The sequence below is a fragment of the Anticarsia gemmatalis genome, chromosome 1 (assembly GCF_050436995.1).
Source record: "Anticarsia gemmatalis isolate Benzon Research Colony breed Stoneville strain chromosome 1, ilAntGemm2 primary, whole genome shotgun sequence".
Taxonomy (NCBI): Eukaryota; Metazoa; Arthropoda; class Insecta; order Lepidoptera; family Erebidae; genus Anticarsia; species Anticarsia gemmatalis.
Window position 1 is genome coordinate 4431616 of NC_134745.1, and position 23641 is coordinate 4455256.

General features: G+C 33.2%; 1 protein-coding gene across 1 annotated transcript; it reads left to right on the plus strand.

Moving 5' to 3' along the window:
* The first annotated feature begins 15641 nt into the window (after nucleotides 1-15641).
* LOC142972495 (uncharacterized) lies at nucleotides 15642-23441 on the plus strand. The gene is made up of 2 exons (XM_076113697.1): nucleotides 15642-15804; nucleotides 22926-23441. The coding sequence occupies exons 1-2, from the start codon at nucleotides 15756-15758 to the stop codon at nucleotides 23237-23239; spliced, it is 363 nt and encodes a 120-aa protein (XP_075969812.1). The 5' UTR covers nucleotides 15642-15755; the 3' UTR covers nucleotides 23240-23441.
* Nucleotides 23442-23641: the final 200 nt, after the last annotated feature.

Here is a 23641-nt window from a genome sequence, read left to right on the forward strand (position 1 = left end):
AATTTTGCTCTTTCCATTCAAATATATAAAAAAAGTCGGCAAGTATAGTTAATACGATAACGAACTAATATTAAAAACAACAGCTTGCTAAAATACTTGCTTCACCCGAATACTTCTAACTTTGTTTTATCTAGTATTAAATTGCTTTCCAAAAGACCAATATCCATTTAAAATGCCTTCGGCAATTTAGAAGCTTTGAATATAAAACTTAATTAATACCGTAGAATTAAAGCGCCTAAAGCGCGCGAATATATTGAAAACAGTGGTCTGAGTCGCACATCTACAGATTGCTCGTAAGTATAAAACTATTTTATAAGAAACGTTGCTAGTTCTATAGTAGAAGGCGTTATTTTGTATAATATCTACAAAGAAGACCTTCTAACAACAATAATTGTTATTTTACTTCATAATTGGACCCTTTACCTAAGTACTGAACTTTTAAAATGTGTTCGATTGACTTGTTAATAAACAAATGTCAGAGAAATCTTTAAACATGATCCATTTTCATTCGAAAGACCATTCTTGAAACATTCCATTAAGAAAAGTCTGATGTTTGCTGAGACTTAAAGGACTTAGCTCATAGAGTACCTTAAAGAGGCTGGTATCGAAGTCAGATTCTGATCTCATAATTCAAAAGCAATATACCTAATTGCGTCATTGTACTTATACGGAATACTTAATTATATTATTAAATCTTAATGTTGGACGTCGTGCATTACTGTTTTGATTCAGAAGATAAGGTCCATGATGCAATGTGGATATGAAATGAATAATACTCCTCATCGTGAACTCATAGTTATTGTTCTTAAGTTAATTTATTGCGGACACGAATTGTTGGATCACCAGCCTATAATCTTTATTCTTACCCCAAATAAATCTTTAAAAAGGACGCCTGATTATTGATTTAAGATATGCAATAATAGCTGTACCTTTAACTAGTTTTAAATATTGTTATTTTGACAAAAACAAAATGTGTGTCGATGTTTTATGTAACCAGATTTTAATCATTCCCAGTTTAAAATTTATCTTAAGCTATAAAGAAAACTTTACTTCTTTTCTCTCTCAAAAATATTTTTTTTGAGAATAAGAGAGACTTCTTAATCAAAAAATTCAAAATCACAAATCAGCTATGAATAACTGGATACAATAATATAATTCCGCACTTACTTACAACTCATTAACATACTCTTATCTCTGTATCAACCATTCATACAAGCCAAGAATAGCCGTTAATATCCTTACAATTATTTACAGAACAGTAATAATTTAGTTTAATTATAATAAACGAAGTGCGAGATACCGCATCAAAGGCGCAAAGCTAAGGTTATCGAGTGAGTCTATAGACAGTTAAAGTATTGAACCTATAACTTAATGTACTACCAAGAAATGTGTCAATAAACTTAAAAGTAAAGATAGGATTCAGGGAAAATCTGTTGTTTGTACATACTTCAAAAGGATCAGAACGAACAACAACTGATTATGCAGTAAATGTTTCCACGTTTTGTAATTGGCGTAGTTCAATAGAACTATTTTTTAAAGTGCAAAGAAAATCGAGATGGCAAGACGAGCTTAATATATACTTAGTGTGACGACTGAATGACTTGGGAAAACGTGCTACCGCGGGTTTGGAAGTCTGTAGGAAACAGGGTGGGACACTGACATACTCTAAATAAAATCAAGACCTATATGATACACAAATTAGATGACTAATAAATACACTCATATTTTGGAAGCGGCCACATTAAGTAGAAGTTTCTTAACTTACAACAGTAATTGGCATGCAGACACTACAAGTAAATAACTAAGAGACAGTAGGTAGTATTGAAAATGTATTTATTTTAAGTTATTTCTTTCCTTTGCGCTCCTTTGACTTCTATAAAAGTCACACATGTATCAAGGTTAGTTATCTTGAAATAGATTATGTACTAAGAAATAAGGTCGTAGGATCAACTATTAATAACTAAGACCACCCAAGTGATCGCTACAAACTTGATAATTACGTTATTTATAAAAAACATATCAAATTCCTATAGCCGGCACTGCAGGAAGATACTTGACAATCAAAATAATGATCGTTTCCGCGAATTCGTATCCTCGTAGGAAATATCAAATATTTTTTATAGTTCCATCGTGCATTTTTTCATAAACGTTATACTTGAAGGTACTATGGCCGTTGATACCGTCTGAGCTAATCGACTAAAATATGTTATATAAAAAGAAAAGTTTTGTTATTTGCATAGAGGTTTGTTACTCCATCACACCCCAACTGTTAAACGAATTTTGTTTTTTTTTTCATAGACCTACTCATGTAGTTAAGTGTTAATTCCATAGTGTACTTTTAAACTTGGAAAAACTCTTTACGCGGACGAAGTTACCAGCAAAAACTAGTGATATTTCTATGGAAATACTAGAACATGATACATAAATATGAAATTCCTAAAATTTCAGAACTTAAGAGACTCATGAGAAAGAATAAGTATAGGAAGTAGTCTCTTGCTCTAAAAGTTTACATTTTGTTGCCATACAAGTAAAATAACAGCGTCACTTATTTTAAGCTTAGTTAGTATTTGTATGAAACATGACATCAGAAGTATGCACAAAAAAGCCTTTTCTTAACCGATGCCACTCATATTGCACAACCCGACATTATGAAATAAATATTATAAGAAAATATGTATACTGTGTTGGTACAATCATGATAAACAAGGAATCCTATTTGTGTATTGTAAATGAGTTGAAAAATATTTGACATGATCAAATGAATGACAGATCAATTAAAAACAGGTAAGGTAGCTTTTTCGAGTTATTCCGTTCGGATCCCCAATACTGATACCCTAGGCGATCAGTTGTATTTTAAAATTATTTTCTATTCCGGTCTGATCCCCCGTATTTAAAAACAATAATAAATTAAAATATTTTATTCCGATCGGATACCCTGACTGTCTATTATCACATTTTTAGGACAGTCAATAACAAAATATGTATACAGGTTCTATTAGATTTTTTTTTATATATTTTTTTTATTAATCTCATCTCTCTTTTATTTTTTTTTTTTTACCCGTTACTGTCCCACTGCAGGGCAAGGGTCTCCTCCGAAACGAGGGGAGGGGTAAGGTCTTGAGTCCACCACGCTGGCCGAGTACGGGTTAGGGGACGTTGCATGCCCTCAATAAATGTATTAAACAAATTTTGGCTAGGCTGTTGGTGTGTGAATGTATTGTCTATTGATTCCAAACTAACCAATCATTGATGAGTTAAGTTCGTAATGTCGTTCTGAGAAATCGGTTATCAATGAGACTGTATTAGTCTTATTTCTACACGACTACACTGAATATGATTACTGTGATAATTTTATATCAGTATTCAATCATTGAAATTTGATGTTTGTTATTTGATTTGTGTTTACATTTTTTTTATTTGTATTATATAATTTTTTTCAAATCCATGTTAAAAAAAAAGATCATTGTGCGATAATGTGATTACTGTTATAATGTTATATAGGTAGTACTTTTATTTCAAAAGACCAAACAATATAAATCTGCGATGATTGTAACTCGAATCAGTTTTTATTTCTATAAATAAAAACTGATTCGAGTAGTTAATACTGATTCGATACGTTACAAGGCTTTTTACCTATAGATGAAACTAATGTGTATCGATAGGATTATAAACCCTAAGTTATATACTGAAGTATAAAGAAATAGGACGTCAAGTTTTTGAGATATTTAATGTAATACACTTAAAAATATATAAAAATACCATATTTTTGCCAAAACTTTTTGTATGAGACTCACAAAAAATCAAAAATGGCACAGGCACTCCTTTTTTTAAACCGATTTTGATCAGCGTCTCTTAAATAACAGTAATCGACTAACAAACGTTTATCCCAATAACCTTTGAACTTCTCTTTACAATTTTTTTTTTTTTAAAGTAATGAATAAAATTTGTTTTTTATTGACTGTACTTATCCATTAAATATAGGAAGGGGATCAGACCGGAATGATAAAGTTTAAAGTAGATCAGATAGGAATTAAAAAATAATATTAATTGGTAGTGGATCGGTTTGGGGGATCAGACCGGAATAACTCGCTTTTTCTAGCTAATGGATCTGAGATGTTGTGTTTTGCGTGAAAAACGTGACTCTGCTTAATTCTCAATACAAAATTTAGGGAACAGTCAGATAGTAGGTACAATCTACCAAAGAAAAATATTGTTAATACCAAGAAACCCCCTAATGCACCATAACATACGTTGGTACAAACATTTCCATGTCATAATATTTTATTGTTACCTACCTACCATTTCCTCACTCGGTTGTACTTCACAAAATAAAATGTAAAGTTACAATGCGCAATGATTACAATCAGCAAAAAATGTTACCGAGCAAATCAATGGTATTTTTGATGGAATACAATTTACGTTAATTGGCAGTCGTGATCGACACCTCGCGGCTGGCTCTGATAAACAATGATAAAGAATACCAACTTGAGTTTAATAAAAGGTAGACTTTTTGAGGTGGCGGAGCGTAGAGCGAAGCTTTGTCTCAAGATATTGTCAGTACTGTCACTGAAAAAACTGTTGAAGAGATCGAACGCAGTATTTGCAGCGTTTTATAGCTAAGTTGCTTGTTATCGAGTTAGTGTATTAACATTCATGATCCTGCGCCAATAAACTTAGAAAAATAGACGCTCTATTGATAATAAGCTTTGATATGACACGATGATTTCTAAGCAGATTTGGTGCAAGCCTGTCTTTAAGTGTGTGATTAATTATTGAAGTTTAATAGACTTTTGGTTATGTATCTCTTGGAGGATTTATTATTTCTAGTTTACTCGCTCTTCTCTAGTCCTGAGTTGCAGCCTAAGGGTCAAACAATGATTCATGTAATAGTCACCTTATTTTGACCGTACATTCTCACGCCAGTGTAATTCAATTAGAAAAATATTTATACAAGCGTAAAATTTTGCCGTTTATAATCGAACTTTGTTTAAGTTTTTGCTATCATAAATAATATTATTTATTTCAAAAAACGATACACTCTGATCTTTATGTGTGACTCACGCCGGTTTATTTGCTGCGTAAAAACATAGGTTTCTAAGTATTTTACATTTGAACTGGTATCTTTTGAACTACATGACCTGTAGGAATTCGATGATAAAAATGCTAACACAATAACATTTTGAAACTAATGGATCTCTTGATGTAGTTTGTTACTTACTCAATCAGATTTAAGCATTGATGTTGTAATTTATGAAAGAATAATTTTCTTTCACTTCGCAAATACTCAAAGAAACAAGGTCGCAAGGTCGTCATTCTAAATGTGTATCAAACAAAACAATACGGCCCTGAACTTGACCGAGTTGTTCACAAGGCCGCCTTAGACTTGCCGTATAATATAACAGTGAAAATCTTGTTGTACAAATAACATACAATGAAACAACTAGGACTTCCAATTTTCATAGAGATGGTTCTGGCTTTGAAACCTATAAGCTAAAGATTGGGTTGAAAGTTGAAACATGTTCCTATGAGAAAATTTTCGATATCAATCCTACTAAGTGTGTACCCGATCCACAGCAAAATGGAATATACATAACTGGGTGTCATAAAATCGTATAAATATTTGAAAAATACAAGTTTCGAGTATTGATTTACTCGTTTACTGTTAAACGCAAACGTTTGGAGTTAAATCTTAGTGTTTGATTTGTCATTGAGACTTCAAGTTATGTTTTTAAACGAAGATCCTTAGTTATTTCGACCAAATATACTCAAAATATTCGTGTGTAAAAACAGTTATTTGTTCGCAATCAGACCGAGAAAAAACAAATCTGCATTTTCAAAAATCGAGAGATACACGGTAATTAAGAACAGTGCAGTGGAACAAATGCTATTCTCAGCAGACCGATGTTTAATGTCAAAGTTTGTGTAGTTTTTTAATGCTGCTCTGCTTGAAAGGAAAATCTGAATTTGTTAAAAGGTCTGTTGCTACCATGTCTCAATCATATATAAATAAATATTATTGGACCACTCACACACGGTCATCTGATTTCAAACTAAGCAAAGCTTGTACTACGGTAAGCAGGTAAGTGATAAGCATACTTAAATACTTATTAATACATATTTATATAGAAAAGATACTCGTGCTCATCACACAAATATTTGTCCTAAAACACGCGGTACTTTGGTTATTGCAGCGAGATGACCACTTTTAATTACCACTACGCTATAAGTAAAAAAACCTTTGAACTGTCTACAACGACTTACCAACTTCTGTGTGTATTTACGCAATAAAAATACAGCATCAAGCTTCCATCAAATCTGTCATTCTATTCAAACAAACACATCCGTTAAATGGTTTCCAGTAACATTGTACTTTGATAACTGGAAGCCTTCACCTTTAAGCTCATTGCTATCTATAGAGCCGTTACATCCAGACAGATGAATTGCATTCTTCTAAATAAAATTAAATTTTACGACGCACGGTATCAATAATGTATTGTTTGTTCTGTATAAAAACATGTTTGCTTTACGGATTTAGTGTACACCGGCGGAATAATGGCTCGTTAAAGAGCTTTTATACATATTTAAGTATTTTTCGTTTTCCGATTTGTGTAATAACTTATTACTGATTTGCTTTACTTCATTTTAAAATGTAGTTTGTGTAGACTATGTAGTTTCCGGTTCTGATTTTTGTGCTGAAGAAATTAGGGGTCCCAAGTAGTCGTAACTCCTAGTTCCAGCAGCAGAATATTAAGTATTTCAGAGATAATGATGATCGTAATTTGTAAACAATGCTGATACAAAGATGTATTAAAAAATATGGAGTAACATTTCTTGAAAAAGATTTTCCCCCGTGGGCGTAAAAGGTAATATTGATCACGCTGTGCAATACGTTGATTTCAATGTGGTACTCCTTTATTCGCGCTTGCCTACTACGAAAAATTCTAAATGTCAGTCAGGGCCGACAAGCTTTCAAAATAGTTTTCACAAATCAAAAGGTCTGGTTAAAGACACACCAAAATGGGGCGATATTCTCGAATACTCTTTAATCAATATTTTGTATGATTGCTTTCTCGTTTATTTTGTATATATTTTTAAATAAGCTTAATAACATCAACCTTCGCCTGAACACGTCTGTGTCCTTACCTCGTCCTTCCGATTAATAATAATTGCTTTGTTTTCGCATTTGATCTTAACTGTTGAACACTTTACACCTTTATAATAAGACTACTTTGAGTATCTTATTGTATTTAAATAAATACTGACAATATATCTAACGCTTACTCTCGTTCTCCGTAATGGAATTTGGTAAAGGAACAGAAATGTTTGTAGACCTTTATTTTGTTCTGTGAGTATCGGACGAGCACAAACATAGGTATGGTTTAAAAAAAATACGAACGGTTGATGAAGAAATAATATGAAAATCTTATACCAAATATTGCAAACTCAAACATCACGAACAAAACATCATCAAACTCATCAAACTGCACGTTTGGCGCAGTGGTTTAAGCGGTCGCCTTGCCGCAACAACCGTAGCGCCACGTGTGGTGGGTTCGAATCCCACCCGGAACAAATCTTTGTGTGATGAGCACGAGTATTTGTTCTGAGCCTGGATGTTAATGTATCTATACAGGGTGTCCCAAAACTCAACGATAATCTGAGACAGGATGAAAGGCCAAGTCATACCGGCTATAGGAAAAATAAAAAAAAAATTCCATATCACTTAGTTCAGCAATAATAGACACTTTTCAAAAAAGTTGAAAATCCACACCCTTGGTCGCATTTTCAAGTCCTGTGATCACCAATGTCACAATTTCGCTGTGTTTTTTTGAATTTCGTGATCTTAATTAAATATGCTATTAATCGTATAACAAATTAATGCACAAAACATTGTTAATTTAATAAAAAAAGTTAAGTTTTAGTGAGTCATCTTTCTCAAAAATATCGTTAGTCAACTTTGACGGTTCATACTGAAAAAAAAATGTACTACACTACCCTTGGCAAGTTATTTCAAAAGTTGGCGCATTTAATCAAGATTTCAAAATAGTATAACACTTGCCACTTTTCTTGCCATTAAAAATGTTATTTTTATTTAAACGAAGAGTATCGTCGCAAATGGATCGGACGCAGTGGTACAATTTTATGGCATCCTCGTTCCGCCGATCTAAATCTAGTAGATATTTTTTACTGGGAATGCATAAAAGAAAAAGTCTATTCAAAATCAATACAAAATCTATCAGAACTTCGCCAGAAAATTGACACAGCGTCAGAGGAAATAAATGCAAGGAATTTTGATTGACTGGTGCAAAGGTCTTTTGTAAGGCGTTGCAGAGCCTGAATTCATGCTAGAGGTATTGTACCACTGCGTCCGATCCATTTGCGACGATACTCTTCGTTTAAATAAAAATAACATTTTTAATGGCAAGAAAAGTGGCAAGTGTTATACTATTTTGAAATCTTGATTAAATGCGCCAACTTTTGAAATAACTTGCCAAGGGTAGTGTAGTACATTTTTTTTTCAGTATGAACCGTCAAAGTTGACTAACGATATTTTTGAGAAAGATGACTCACTAAAACTTAACTTTTTTTATTAAATTAACAATGTTTTGTGCATTAATTTGTTATACGATTAATAGCATATTTAATTAAGATCACGAAATTCAAAAAAACACAGCGAAATTGTGACATTGGTGATCACAGGACTTGAAAATGCGACCAAGGGTGTGGATTTTCAACTTTTTTGAAAAGTGTCTATTATTGCTGAACTAAGTGATATGGATTTTTTTTTTATTTTTCCTATAGCCGGTATGACTTGGCCTTTCATCCTGTCTCAGATTATCGTTGAGTTTTGGGACACCCTGTATAAGTATGTATTTAGAAGTATATAAGTATGTTTATCAGTTATTTGGTTACCATAGTACAAGCTCTGTTTAGTTTGGAATCAAATGACCGTGTGTGAATTGTCCCAAAATATTTATTTATTTATTTATTTATTAGAAGAATGTGTAATAGTGTTTAATGTATAGAACACTTTGCGGATCCTATTATCGCTCACTAGTCGATTGATCAATGAAAATGTGGTTTTCCAATAATCGATAAAATTCTTTGATAATGAAATGTTCCTCGTGTCAATTACTACGAGGAAGTGATTATCAGCAATCTTGTACATTGTTATTAAATTAGTTTATTAATGTTGCAGTGCTTAGAAAAGTAGCTTACACGTTTCATTTTCGTTAGAGGAACAATTGGAATTCTGTATAAGCAATGAGTACACAGAATATTATATATTAAACCAATACCGTCCCTCTGACCGCGGGTCTCTATTTAAAATAAGATAGAGCCATATTGGCCAAGTATAGGTTGAGGAAACTTTCAATTTCAAAATTTAACAGTCATCTTTTAGTGTAGCGATACGCCCAAACTAAAAATTTAGTCTTATCATAATCTATACTAATATATGTTTGTTTGTTTGAACGCGCTTATCTCAGGAACTACTGGTTCGAATTGAAAAATTATTTTTGTGTTGAATAGACCATTTATCGAGGAAGGCTTTAGGCTATATAACAGATCATTACGCTGCGGCCATTAGGAGCGGAGTAGCAACGAAAAATGTTACAAAAACGGGGGAATATTATGACCCATTCTCTCTTATGTGACGCAAACGAAGTTGCGCGGATCAGCTAGTAAAAATATAAAATAAATTAATATTTTAAGGTTCTAAAATAGCCTTGTAAAACAAGGGTTATGAGGGTTGCATCAGAAGGCCGAGCAAGGCCGGGGGCAGGTGCGTCGACCTGCGGCCGCGCTGCGATCATTGACCGTCGTCGGTGCGCACTGACCGACCACCATACCGGACTACAACGGTTCGTGAAGCAGTTTGTGTTGGCTGGGCCCACGATAGCGATCTATTCAAGTTTTATATCATTTTATATCTCTCTGACGCATAGGGATCTTTCAAACACTGGATGGTTAACGCTTCTGTATTATGTTGAGGGTGGTTAATTGTAATTTTTTGTCGTCTCGATGCTTTTAAATTTGACTTTGTATAAATATTCCAGTAAAGTATGGTTATTTAACAAAATTTCGTACCACAATAAGAACATATTGTTTTACACTTATTTGACGGAAACGTTTGAAAAAAGTAGTTGCTAAAAATGACATTTATATGTTACTGTAAAAGCCCGAACGGTGGTAAATCCTAAGATTTTCCGGTATAACCTAAGATTTACCAACTCGCAATGGTAACCTATATTCCTATTCCTTTAAAGATTTCTATCTGCATATTTTTCTAATCCTCAAATTCCACAACATAATTGAACGATTAAGTCAGCTATGTCGAGCGTTTAATTGAATATCCGGGTAGACTGATTCTGCGCAACAAATAGAGCTAGAATTCTTAAATTCAATTAACAACGTAAAACGAAGATCACGAATTTTGCATATTAATTAATATACGCCATAGAAGATATTTATAGTATCATAATTTATTTATTTTATATTGCAATAACTATTTTTCTTCATATAAACATTTTTCCAATCCGTCGCAAAATTGAGACGTTATAAAAATGCAGTTTCATGGTTCGGTTGACTTAAAGATTTTTAATGAAATAAATTGGGATAGAATTATGATAGCGCGATAACTTAAGCTTAATTGGTTCAGTGGTTTACCCACGAAAGTGTGACAAACGAACATACACAGTGCGAAATAGTATGAAAGGATGTCAAAATTAATACTGTATGGCATATTGTTCCAGGATTCGCTCATAATGAAAATAGATTAGATTGTCATTGTTCTCTAGAGAATATGTTGAATTGCATCTATAAAAACACTATATTATTATAGCATCTGAATAACGTTGAGTATTTTCTAAACAATAAGTTGTTCCCTGCTCGTATATTATTTTATAATTTCATCATTATTTATTGTTTACGAGCTTCAACATGACACTGCTATAGTAATCCCTTGTTATAGCAGTCAATAAGATTGTGCTAATACAGCGCTATAAATATACCCACGTTTTTTTCAATATGTCTACCCACTAGACTGAATGACTAATAATCAGTCAAGAAAGCTTGGTCTCACCTTATCCAGATGTAGTTCTTGTGCTTATTATAATTAATTTGCACTGTAGGTTCCATAAAAATAAAATTAAGGCAGTAGTCGTTAATAGAGCTGAGAGTCTGAACGATTTAACAGTAACAAGCTTTAGTTCCTTGCGGCGAAATAAGAAGCCCAATTTGTAGAACAATGTTGACCTTTAGAAACACATAGTTGAAGATCCCTTCATATATTATTATCAGTAAGTTAAATGGGAAGCAACTGGTTACATCGTGTAACATTTCACTATTTTGTTTCGAATCCTAATTACATATTTTGCAAACTGGCCCATTTAAACCGCTACAATTGCACGTGTAGTGGCATTTGTATTTCAAGTACAATGGTACCAATCAACAACTTTGTTCTTTATTTATTTATTTATTTCTGATAATCATGCCTTTTACAACCGAAGGTTGATATAATAAAGGGCGAGTCAAATGCCGTCATTATTTGTAGGTGAACTGCAGTGTACACTTCCAAAAATATACAAACCGATATTCGAAACATTCAATAGCAGCTTGCCCGACTCCGATATCCATCCTAACACTAGGATGGAGACAGTCAAAAACTTTGTAAATTCATAAAATTATACTATAGATAACAGGTAGAAAACTTTGCATATCAGATCATACCTTAAAAGGTTCAAAAAGGACCACAAGGCCCGCAACCCGCACCTACTTCATGTTATTGAGCAGCCAAACTGTCACTCATTTCTCAAGAGAACACCCTCGGCCAGCAATAGGACAGAATCTTATTCATAACTTTGAGATTTCTAGAATTCTTTTCGACTCTAAAATACATTCATAGGTTATATAAATATAACAGTGGCCCAGCCTATCTTATAAATAGCAATCGTAAAACGATATTATTTCTACAACGGTTGTTATGGTCATGTTTCAATGGTGATATTTTATGTGAGAAAAGCAGAAAGTTAACTGTTTATGTTGACTTTCACGTGCTTTCAGGTTTCGTTGTAAAACCCAGTGTTAGATCTATACTAATATTATTATTACGATATCACTTTGTCTGTTTGTTGTTATGATTTATTAAAGAAAGCTTACATTTTGAGTGGTCCGAATATTTTGATAGAACCCTTGCAGCATAATATTATTGTGTATGTGTGTGTGTGTGTGTCTCCGCTTAAAAAACAGTAAAACAACAAATGTAAAAGATAATGAACCCTAAAATCAGTTTTGGTTCTGTTTCAGTTTATAGCTTTCACTCGCAAAGAAAACATACCCAGATATTACCAAGCTTATTAACTAGTAAGGAAAAAATAAACTTAAACTCTATATGCATTAAAAATATATAATTATAATTATTTTCCTTCTTAACACATGATAAGTTAAATAAATAGTTAAGCATTTTCAACGCTCAAACGCTAAAAGTCCAAACAGGATGAAGCAGTTATAATTTAAAATCTAAGTTTTAATGCTATACATATAACATAATATAATTAACTGTCGTGGTCGGAGTCGCGGTAAAAAGCTAACACAGTATATAATAATATTTACGCTAATAAACTTGAATTGCCCGCTTTTCTGTGGCTTAGGAAATTATCAAATAGACACCATGATATCGGATCTGTATTAGGACATTCGGGAATCGATAACTAATAATTTTCCGCATCGAATAAGGAGTTATATCGATTATAACAAATATGATATACTAGCTGACCCGCGCAACTTCGCTTGCGTCACCTAAGAGAATGGGTCAAAATTTTCCCCGTTTTTGTAACATTTTTCGTTGCTACTCCGCTCCTAATGACCGTAGCGTGATGTTATATAGCCTATAGCCTTCCTCGATAAATGGGCTATCTAACACTGAAAGAATTTTTCAAATCGGATCAGTAGTTCCTGAGATTAGCGCGTTCAAACAAACAAACAAACAAACAAACTCTTCAGCTTTATTATATTAAGTGTAGATTAAGTTGTTCGTTTTATAATTTCCTGGTTCTTTAATTAGTGTAAGTTTTTCTGTAGTAACAAATATCTGGAAGGGAAAAACAAACCTTAGTGTCCATACATTTACCTAATATAGAATTATTTGTTAAAATTGAGTATTTGTTACAAAAATAGTAGTTTAATGATACTAAACACGTTAGAGTTAAAAGTTAAGCTACTGAAAAGTTCCATAAGACCTTTGACTTCCGTCAATACTCAGATTGTCCTAGGGGAAAACCTAGAGACAAGAATATATACGTTTCTTAATTTATCAACCGTTATTTCCAAATTGATATCAGAACAATGTTTACATTAAGTGCGTGAGTAATGAACTTTATTTAAGCATTGGTATATTAGTCACTCAGTTATCTTTATAGGTAACTGAAATTAAAGTCATGCTGGCAGTTTTAATAAAAAAATTACACTATTTTTCGTTACTAGCAGATCTGTTAAACATTGATCTACTTGAATGTGGATACCTGTGCGCCATTTTTTTGGCATCTTTAACTTATTATCATATTTCAGCTAATCTTCCTATTAAATTTTAACCCATTAATATCGCTCTGTTAGCCAAGTGTCTCTCCCTAGTAAGAGGAAAGGATAACACAACATCTTTTAACACAAAATCTTTTTAATCACTTAGCCTTTTGGAAAACTAAGTGATTCGCAGCATTCACTTCTTGCGCGAAAAAGAACACAAATCAAATATGTAGTGATTAATAACCAAATAGAGCCTAATACGAATGTAATAACAAGACTATAGTCGTTCAAATAAATGGTAAACCTACTCATGAATAGTAAAATTTCCCCGCACAAACACTGTGGAAGTAAGATTTAAATCTTGCTTCGGTTAGTAATGAGTTGTTTTACCAAGAAGCACATGCTGCAGCAATCTTGTACATTCATGATTTATGTTTGAACCATGTTCCGCGCACGCAACTTGGACTAATAACGGCACATAACGTGAGAGTACAGGCTTTTACAAGCTTCATCAGGAAAAGTATTATGTAAAGAATTTTTCTTGATTTATTTCTTCACAGATACAGGAATATCAGATTTTATAACGAGAGATTAAAGAAATGTTGGTATTAAAATTAAATGCGTAATTAATTCATGTTTTAATCATATTTTACTGTCATGAAGCAGGCAGGATTTCCTGTATAATTTGTCAGATTAGATTCTACCGGGAAATGTGTTACGTCTAGGATGGGAAAATTACTGAGAGCTTTTATTTTTCAAAAACGCTGACGCTTAAATACTTGCTTGAATCTACCTGCTTTCTTTTACTATAATATTTCTTAGACGTTAAGACCAGTATTTGTATGAGAAAAAAAAACAAAATATGAAAAAGTTTATTATCGTATCATGTTTTCGAATTGTGCTTTTAAATTACGAACTAGCGTGTGATTAAACACTAGTTAAAAATGAAAATAATCTAGCTCGATTTGACATTACCTCGAACGTGATACCTACAATCGAATTCGAATTCAATTCTGTCAAGAGTAAGCTGGCAGACTCGAGTTAACTGCTAAAAAGTCCATAAAATTAATTTAAATATATAGGACCTAGTTAATTAACGCTAATTATTCTATTAAATTATTTAAAAGGGGATATTATGTATTATGCTCTATATATAACAATTAATTACGCGCACTAAAAAATACCTAATGCGATACAAATATTATGTTTTGATTGGCAATAGGTATCAAAGGTCCAGCCATTATTTAAGATAACAACTCGAAAATATGTTTACCTACTCAGTTACAAATTGCATTCTGGGAATTAACCAAAATAACAAAGATGACTACCTACAATGAGAAGAGTTAATAAATAGCATATTTTTTCTTAAAAAATAGTTTTATGGATTTATTTAGAGTCAAACATTTTAGAGAGCATACGCGTATAATTCATATTTCGCTAAACTAAAAAAAACAATAGATTAAGGTTTTTTGAAAAAAACATGGTGATGATGATGGACAGGCGATGATCGTAGATTCATATGCTCGACTCAACTTACCCAGGTTTCTGAGGTATATTTAGCGGTAGTTTATATATTCAATAGCATTTAAACTTATATAAAAAATATTTTGAATAGATAAACTATCGCTAAAATGTGCCTCGGAAACATTAGTAGTTTAAAAAATAAATAAGAAGAAACGAGCCTTTATCTGTACTTCTCGCTTTACTTTGAATGTGATAAATGTTATAATTTTCAGGGTCTATCTATCTATTAGGTAGCACGTGCATGTTGGAAAATTTGCACACGCCAAGATGAGCATGATTTAAAACACGAACTAATTAACAGCTAACATTAAAACCAAAATATAACCCAATATGTAATGAGATAGTTAAATTTCTCCGATGTTATTGGGAAGTTCGAAATAATATTATAAATTTGTAAATAAATAAGTATTTCAACATTAGCGCAATGTAATGTTTACGCTATTTAACTTAACTTTTCACTCTAAACACTCATTATACTGAAGTAAGTTTGTAAGGCCCGTGAAAGTTACACGAACTTTCTCGTAAACAATGAAGTGCAAAGTGATCTAGTGTTATGTAGTGCAAGTGACGATTGCCAGTGTGTGCAGGTCCTAAGTCCTTTTATTCCGGTTATGTAGCGTGCGCGCATCACTCGCTAGCCCGCACTCGAACTAACTCGTCGCGCTATCAGACGTATACGCGAATAAAATCATATCAAATATTATTGTATCAAAATGTACAAATCACTGATTGTTCTTTGTGTGTTTTACTGTGTTCTCATTGGTGAGTATTTTACGTTTAATTATTTTATTACTAATTGATTTTAAATTAAATTTAAGTGAGTTTTTTTTGTATATTGAGATTTTTTTTTGTTATATGTGAAAATTTTAACGATCTACTTTCAACATTACATTGTCGATTTTCATGTTTGTTTAACGCAAATCAATTTATTTTAATAGCCTATTAAGTTCTAACATACAATGTAAGACCAATTACACACGATTACGGAATCATAAATCATGTTTTAAAACATAATATATTTTTTACGATAGGCCGTAATCGACACGGAGCAAAAAAGCTTCTATAGAATAAAGTGCTAAAACAAAAACATATAAGACGTTAATTATTGCGTTTTATCAAAGTTATTCATAGTTTGAGTCACGGAGATGTCGGGTGTGGGCCAAATCGTGACACGGTGATCCTTTTCCGCGATCGTGAGCCTGATTCTTATGTTCTTTTTTCAAGATTCAATTAGAGACTATATTCATACCTGAATTATAATAAAAAATAAAGGGTCTTTATTTTTTAAAGTTTATTTTCAACGTTTATTCACTAGAATGTGAAAAAATCATGTACGTTTTCAAGCTGAAGCTGTAACTACATAACTCTAAATTTAGAGGATGTAATCTTTTTTTCTTTAATCATAATTAGTTTCAAAAATTCCAATCTGACACCTTATTTGAAACGGTAATTGGTCTCGTTAAGTGAAGAGTATGTACCGTAACGTTTGGCCAATTTTACATAATTGAGTTGTAAACGTTTTGTAACTGCGTATTCAGTTATACAATTTATTTTAATTAAACTCTATTTTAATTAATTAATAACGTTTTGCCGAAAAAAATGCAATGAGCTAACACGTAAGTCACGATCAGCGCAATTATTAAGTACTAACATTGAGTTGAACTTCCAAAATTGTATATGCAGCAAGTACCAACTACCTACACGATACCTTAACCTTTAGTAGATATAATAATTACAGACATAATTGAACTCGTCAATTAAAAGAAACACCATAGATTCACACTGAGCCAATTATTTTCAAAATTAAATAACTGCATTGTTCGAAATAGGTATAGACTGTTGAAAAACATGGCCACATTTGAATTCAAAGCCGTTTTTATTGGGTTGAATGAATAAAGTTAAAATTAACAGGACTTAACGATGGATTCAAGCGGCTTGATGCCAATGGAATGCAGCAGACGCAACACCTGAGCAATCTATGATCTTTTACGAACAAGTTAGACTCGTCCGTATTCAGTACACACCTTTATCTCATAGTTTAATTTTAGTGTTTTACTCAACAGGAATTGTTAAAGAACCTTGCCAAATTCATCGCTTCTTGATTGCCTAACCAAATATCCTTATTTGTATTTCAAATGTTAATTAAACACAAATTGATTTTATATTTTTGTTACTAATTAATACCCTTCAAGATCTTGTAACAAACAATAAGATAAATCAAATAAACATCATAAAAACTTAAAGCTCATCTGTGAATTAATATGAATATAATTTAAACGTTTAGTACAACATTATCTCATAACACGTCGATTAGTCATCATAACTCACGTCTTTTTTACACAACCACTTTTTGTTTTAATCCAACCTAAAGAAAATGATATCATCGGTTAAAGCTTGATAATTCCGGGAAAGAATAAGTACCTACTAAAGGTATAATACTATAACTACTTCTTCAAACAAAGTGAGGATCGGACTACAAAAAACTTAATTGATCTCACCGTGAAGGCGTAATATCGGCGAAAATATTGCCTACTCATCCAATTCTGGGAAAGCTTTAACAAAGCTTACTTGGATAAAAACTTGGAAGGCATTGGATTGTGTACATAGCAGTAGTGAGATACTCGAGTCTTTTATGGAAGGAATTTTATAATAATGCAAAAACAAACACGATTGGCCCGACCCGACTCTGGTTGGGTTACACACCACTGGACAGGACAATGACTTCTTACATTACGCTCCTCGACGCGATTAAAAAGCTTTTATCATCAGCCATTTTCCTAGTAAAAGATGTTATAATTGTTCTAGAAATTAACCGCTTATAATGGCTGTTATTTTGATAACATCACCTAGTGTTAGTTGATGGTGTTCCAGTGACTGATTTTCATGCTTTTATAACACTTTCTTAGGTGATACATGAGTTATCAGCTTTTCGATGTCTTGCGTTAAAGTTACTAAGTACTTGATATTGACATCAGAGCTTGAAATATTTAAGAAAGTTTAGTTACTATTATAGTTTAAAAAAAACTACACTCGATCTTATAAATAATGGAATCGTGTAGCCGTTAAAAAATAATTGATGGATCAATTTGACAGCGATTTCAATCTATTAAGAACTAATGTTATAATAAGCGTAGCGAACTATCAATCAAACTGTTATAATTTAGCTCACAAAAGATCTATAACCGCTATAATATATAATCACTAATTAAGCGCAGACAGGATTGTCGCCGTTTGTTCAAAGTTGTTTAGACTTAAATAGATAAGAAACGCTGTGGCTTGACTCTTCAATGACCTACTTTCTTAGTAATATTATCAAGACTCGTTGCATTTCACTGCTAACGATTTAATTAAATAAAATAACTGTAGTTTTATGTGGGTAGGTGCTGAAAGTAGCCGAACTGTGGCGAAGATTGTTTGACTATGTAAGAAAGTATGCCGTTGCTAATACTCTGCTTTCTTTTTAAAATAAAACACAATTTTTTTCGAGTCATTATAGACTTAAAACAAAAGTCAATATACTTAATTGTGTAAAATCGCAATAGCGTAGTAAGATGGAACATTATTAGTTTATCGTTGGAATTGAATATTGAATGTTTTCATTTTTCTTCGTTGTAAAAAAACCCCGTTTTTAATTCAATTATGTAATTTTCAGAGCAACATCTGTAAAAGTAAAAGTGATGTTACAATACATGACTAAGATTAGGAACGAACAGTTTTCTAAGTTTCTATTATTCAAAATTATTAATGGTGTGTTCGCGTGTCGTTTCGGATTTAAAAAGAATTGAGCATAGACAATTATAATTACTTGCTGTCTTTAATTGTCTTACTTTTTGCCCTATCTGTAAAATTGTAGTGCGCAATATGATCATGTGTTGACCGCCTCTGATACCTAAGTTCAAGACATTCTGCGTCTTAGCCGAGTTGTTTTCGGTCTATTTATTTACGAGACCGATAATACAACACCAACCGTTTACAATAACAAGGAAAAGTTCAATAACACATGTGCATGTACATGATAAGTACGGTAACTAACTGCCTAAAGTGGTCCAACGCAAAAAACTAATAAGACAATTTTACCGAGTTCGGATATTGAAACTGGGTCGAACACCAAAGTTAAAAAGCGTCGGTAGACACCTTCACTTGTATGTATGTATGTAGGGCACGTTGTAATATAACTCTTATCAGAGGCGGTTTTGAGAGCAAAATCGATAAAACTGGGTAATAAATAGGTGAGGCGCACTGGACAAATGAGGCAGGTACAGTTAGCGTTTTGACAAGCAAAAAGTCAGCCTTGAGTCGGATGGTTCGACCGTTAGAAAGCCGGTGTGGTCATACATTCACATCAACATCTCGCCGCCGACACAAGCAAACTGGAAGTTGTTAGAAAAGTGTGAAGGTAATCAAAAAGGCATTTTAATTTTAACGGTTTTAGACACAGTCGGCTCTCGTATGTAGTTTTGAGAGAAGGAACAACAGACTGTCGGAAATGCAGTTCTTGAGTTCAAATAAGATTTGTAAAAGTTTACATCTAAAATCGTAAAATGTTAGTACCTGTATCGTATTCAGGGTAATGTTGGTAATTTGAAGTTTACTGATCGTAACTATTAAATAGGATAGGTATAATAATATATGAACGAATATGTTTGTCGGTTTTGAGAACAGTTTAAACACAATTCACAAGCGGTTATTATATTCAAAAGTATCACGCAAATACTCGGAACCTGTTGGTTGTCGGCACGAATATTTTGTTTGCTTAAATCAGACTCTACATAGCTACTTCGAAATGACATCCATGTTGCATTGTTTACAGAGGATTGTACACAACTCCTACTACTCCACTTTTATGAAGACGACAAAACTACGTTTTAGCGAGCTATTTAATACCAAAAAACTAATACCACTGGTATTACTTAGTTAATTATCCCAGTGAATTTCTATTCCGAACGAATACCACTCAAACGTATCTCAAAATTAGTAACCTGATCTATTCCCAACGAATACCAAAACATAACTCCTGATAGGTACAGCTACAAAAAACATTTATTTTGCTTTTTAAAAAATAATTTATGGACGTTAAGACAATTATAAGACGTTTATTTTTAGCTCGTTCCTTATATAGCTCGTCCGGTTACAGGCAATAGACACATAGACATAATCATGGGAACGAGCTATATAGATAAAACCAGCTCCTAGAAGCCTTAATTAGAGCGACAGAGTCACTAATAAGTTGTTAATCTAACTTCAGAAATGTTATCAAGTCCATAATAATGTTACAAATATCAAAATAAATAGAGTTAGCTTGTCGTTCTTCGAATGGTTTCAAAGCCATGTAGATTAAACTGTGTAAGGAAATAGGGTATACGAAAGGCCAAATAATAACACAATAGTAAATATTCAATTACTTACTTACAGCGGAATGACCGGCCGAAGCCATAGACATGAGCTAGTACTAATAAAAGAATATTCGCTGTCAGTCTAATGGCAATACGTCTGATTGAATCTAGTCCCCTATGCACGGGTGCAATGATACAAAGACTAACATAGATAGGTATAACAAATCAAATGTGTGCGTCAATCGTCCAAGTGATCAAGTGGAACACACGGTGACCCTTACGCATCGCCAGTTCGCCACACGCTGCACACGTGACATTGTGCACTCTGTATCTATCTTCTACAGGAAAGTTTCTTATCACTGGTGAAAGTAGACAAACAAAACATCAAAACATCATACGTGATGTAATAGAAACTGCCTTTGCATGCAATTTTGTTTTGTTGCTAGAGGTGACCTATGAGACCTCTAAGCTATATTTTAACATACTTGAAGGACGTAGTCTTTTTGACTTTTTATGTTTGCGAGCAACGACTATTGTCTGATTTATCAAAAATCATTTACTTCCATTGACCTAAAATAATCTGACTGAGCGACTCCGATACAAAACAGAACCTTATAATTTTGTCCGGTAAGATATCCTGTACCGCATTCACAGATAAATTAGACATTTTAGATACCCTATATAACTAGAACAACCTAACAACACGAGCTAATCTTACAAAGATCTCTCCGCAAAAACAAATTAGAATTGCTGATCGCTTTTATAGCCTTTCAGCATTTGTTCTAAATAAGGTGAATAACCTTTGTAGTCTGTAACAAGGAAAGCGGACTAAACAAGCTGCCGGCCTAGCTATTATCTAGATATTAGCAAATTTACGATGCACGGATGCATGCCATCGGGACGTGCAGTGCGACCGTGCTCTCCGGTTCCATGTAATTGCATAGATACTCCGACAATCATGGTTTACAACTGTACTATGCGCCACTATGGTACACGCCACATAACTTTGTATCGGAAAAAACTGTAAAATAATAAAAACAAAGGATTTAGAAGGAGTGTAGTGTGGAGTTCATCACTCGCAAACTTCCCTAAATCTCTTGTTCTTATTATTTGACACCTTCGCAAAAATTTACGGCCATATTCAGGCACGATATGTAGCTACTATATGTACCTCTATATAGTAAAGCGAAACCAAACTTTGAGTGTCTGAATATAGCAACAAAGAGACATTAACCCATTTAATGTTCTACACTGCTGGGCAAGGGTCTGTTAATATTCCTCAACTTGTGGTCAAACGGCCATAGGTAGTAAGTTAGAGATTCCCGATAACAAATCGTTTTTGAAATCGTAATTGACGTCGTAAATTGCACGCCATTGGAACATTGACAGACCGTTAAATACCAGACGTATTATTCAGATAACATGCTACTCAGTGTCCTGGATCAAATATGACGTCTGACGTCGACGATTGACGTAGGTACTTTCATTCGCGTCAACAATTATAGGTCATAGGTTGATCTTACGTGAACATACCTTGTGCTAATGATGCCGTATCAGTCTGTATCACTGACGTTTGTAGTTCGAAGATCAACAGTACAGACATCTACGTCAATGGCTAGAGTTATAGACCACTCATACGAAAATATTAAACATACTTCTCACGATAACCCTTCGATTATTTTAATCCAGAACTTATGGCGTCTCTACAATTTCACACACCGTTTCACAATTTATGTCATACAACTAGAAATACTACTAATATACCTACTAAGTATATTACATGATCGCAAAAGTTTGTTACTCTTTCAAGCAAAACTACACCATGTATACCGACGTTTGTCACACTCGTAGAAGTACGTTTTAACCAGTAGTATTAAGAAATATTGTATGAAAATATGATAACGGGCGCCGTATGAACTATTATTCCAGTATATTTTAAATATCAAACCCTCAATAATCCTTAACACCGACTGTATCGCGCCACTGAAGTCTTTCCAATCGAACGAAAACGTGGGCAGAAAGCTAGTTAAATTAATGGAGTCTATTATCGTAATGTCACGATATGAGAATGTATTGAAATTAACATAGCGGACATGGAGCGTAATAATAAACCTATAATTATGATGATAGATGAGTTGTTATAACGGTTCATTTGCTATCTCCCGGTCAATTAGGCATTCGTTATTAGTATGTAATAGAAGTTTCTATCTATATTTTACAAGTTGTATGTACATATTACGGAAATGTCACCTGATAATGCAAATTGTACCTACTAAACTTATTTTATATTTGATAAATATGGTGATCCTAACTTTTTGTGCAATGCATTTTTTTTAATGCTATGCTTTTAAAAAAAAGGAAGTGCTCAGTTTATTACAAATTATTCGTTAAAGTGCAGGCAACCATTAAAAACACAAAATAAACTCTCACGCTTAACTTTGTGCGGAGTAAATGACCTCTCCAATATCTTAACACCTTATAATCTGTCAAGTAAAAAATAGATTTAAAATGTAATTACCGATACATAACCTACGTCAATGTGTGTTTCAGAGGCACGTCCCAAGTGGCAGCACCTGCCAGCTGTTCCTGGCTACGTGCCGGTCTACATCAGGACCGGGGACACACCGCTCGAAGAAATCAACCTGGACTTAGCCGAGGCCTTCCATGAAATACCTGCCGGCCGAAGCGCGGGGAAAGAACTCGAAGCGTCTCCGGAAACACCCGAACAGGCCGACCAACCACAGCCCGACGACATCCCTGTACCTAGCGAAGAAATCGTAGACCGCCGTCCCTATGAAAAGAAACTTCTCGAAAAGAAAAAGAAAGCCAACACCGAAATCCTTAAACCGATCGAACGTAGATAGATTAACGTACTCAAGCCTAGTTTGTAAGTTAACTACTTAAGTTTAAACCCCAGTTTAAAATACTCACTGTTCAAAAAGCTTGCCACTAGCTTTATTTATTTGATGTTATTTATTAACTCAATGTAATCGTAGCAGTTTGCCATTTTTTTATCTAGAATACCGACGAAACTTGTTGAAGTAAAGTAATTTATTTATAATGTGATTCATATTTATTTATTGTTGCATCCTAAATACCCAAGACTACACTTCTAGAGTGTATTATTATCTAAAACACATATTAAGGCACACATATTCTAGTAGGTAAGGATTATTTACCTCATCAAGTAAGTCTTATTCTATCAAAATTTGAATCAAGAATATTAGGTTTAAGCGAACGCTAAGTAGGTATACAAATAAAACAAC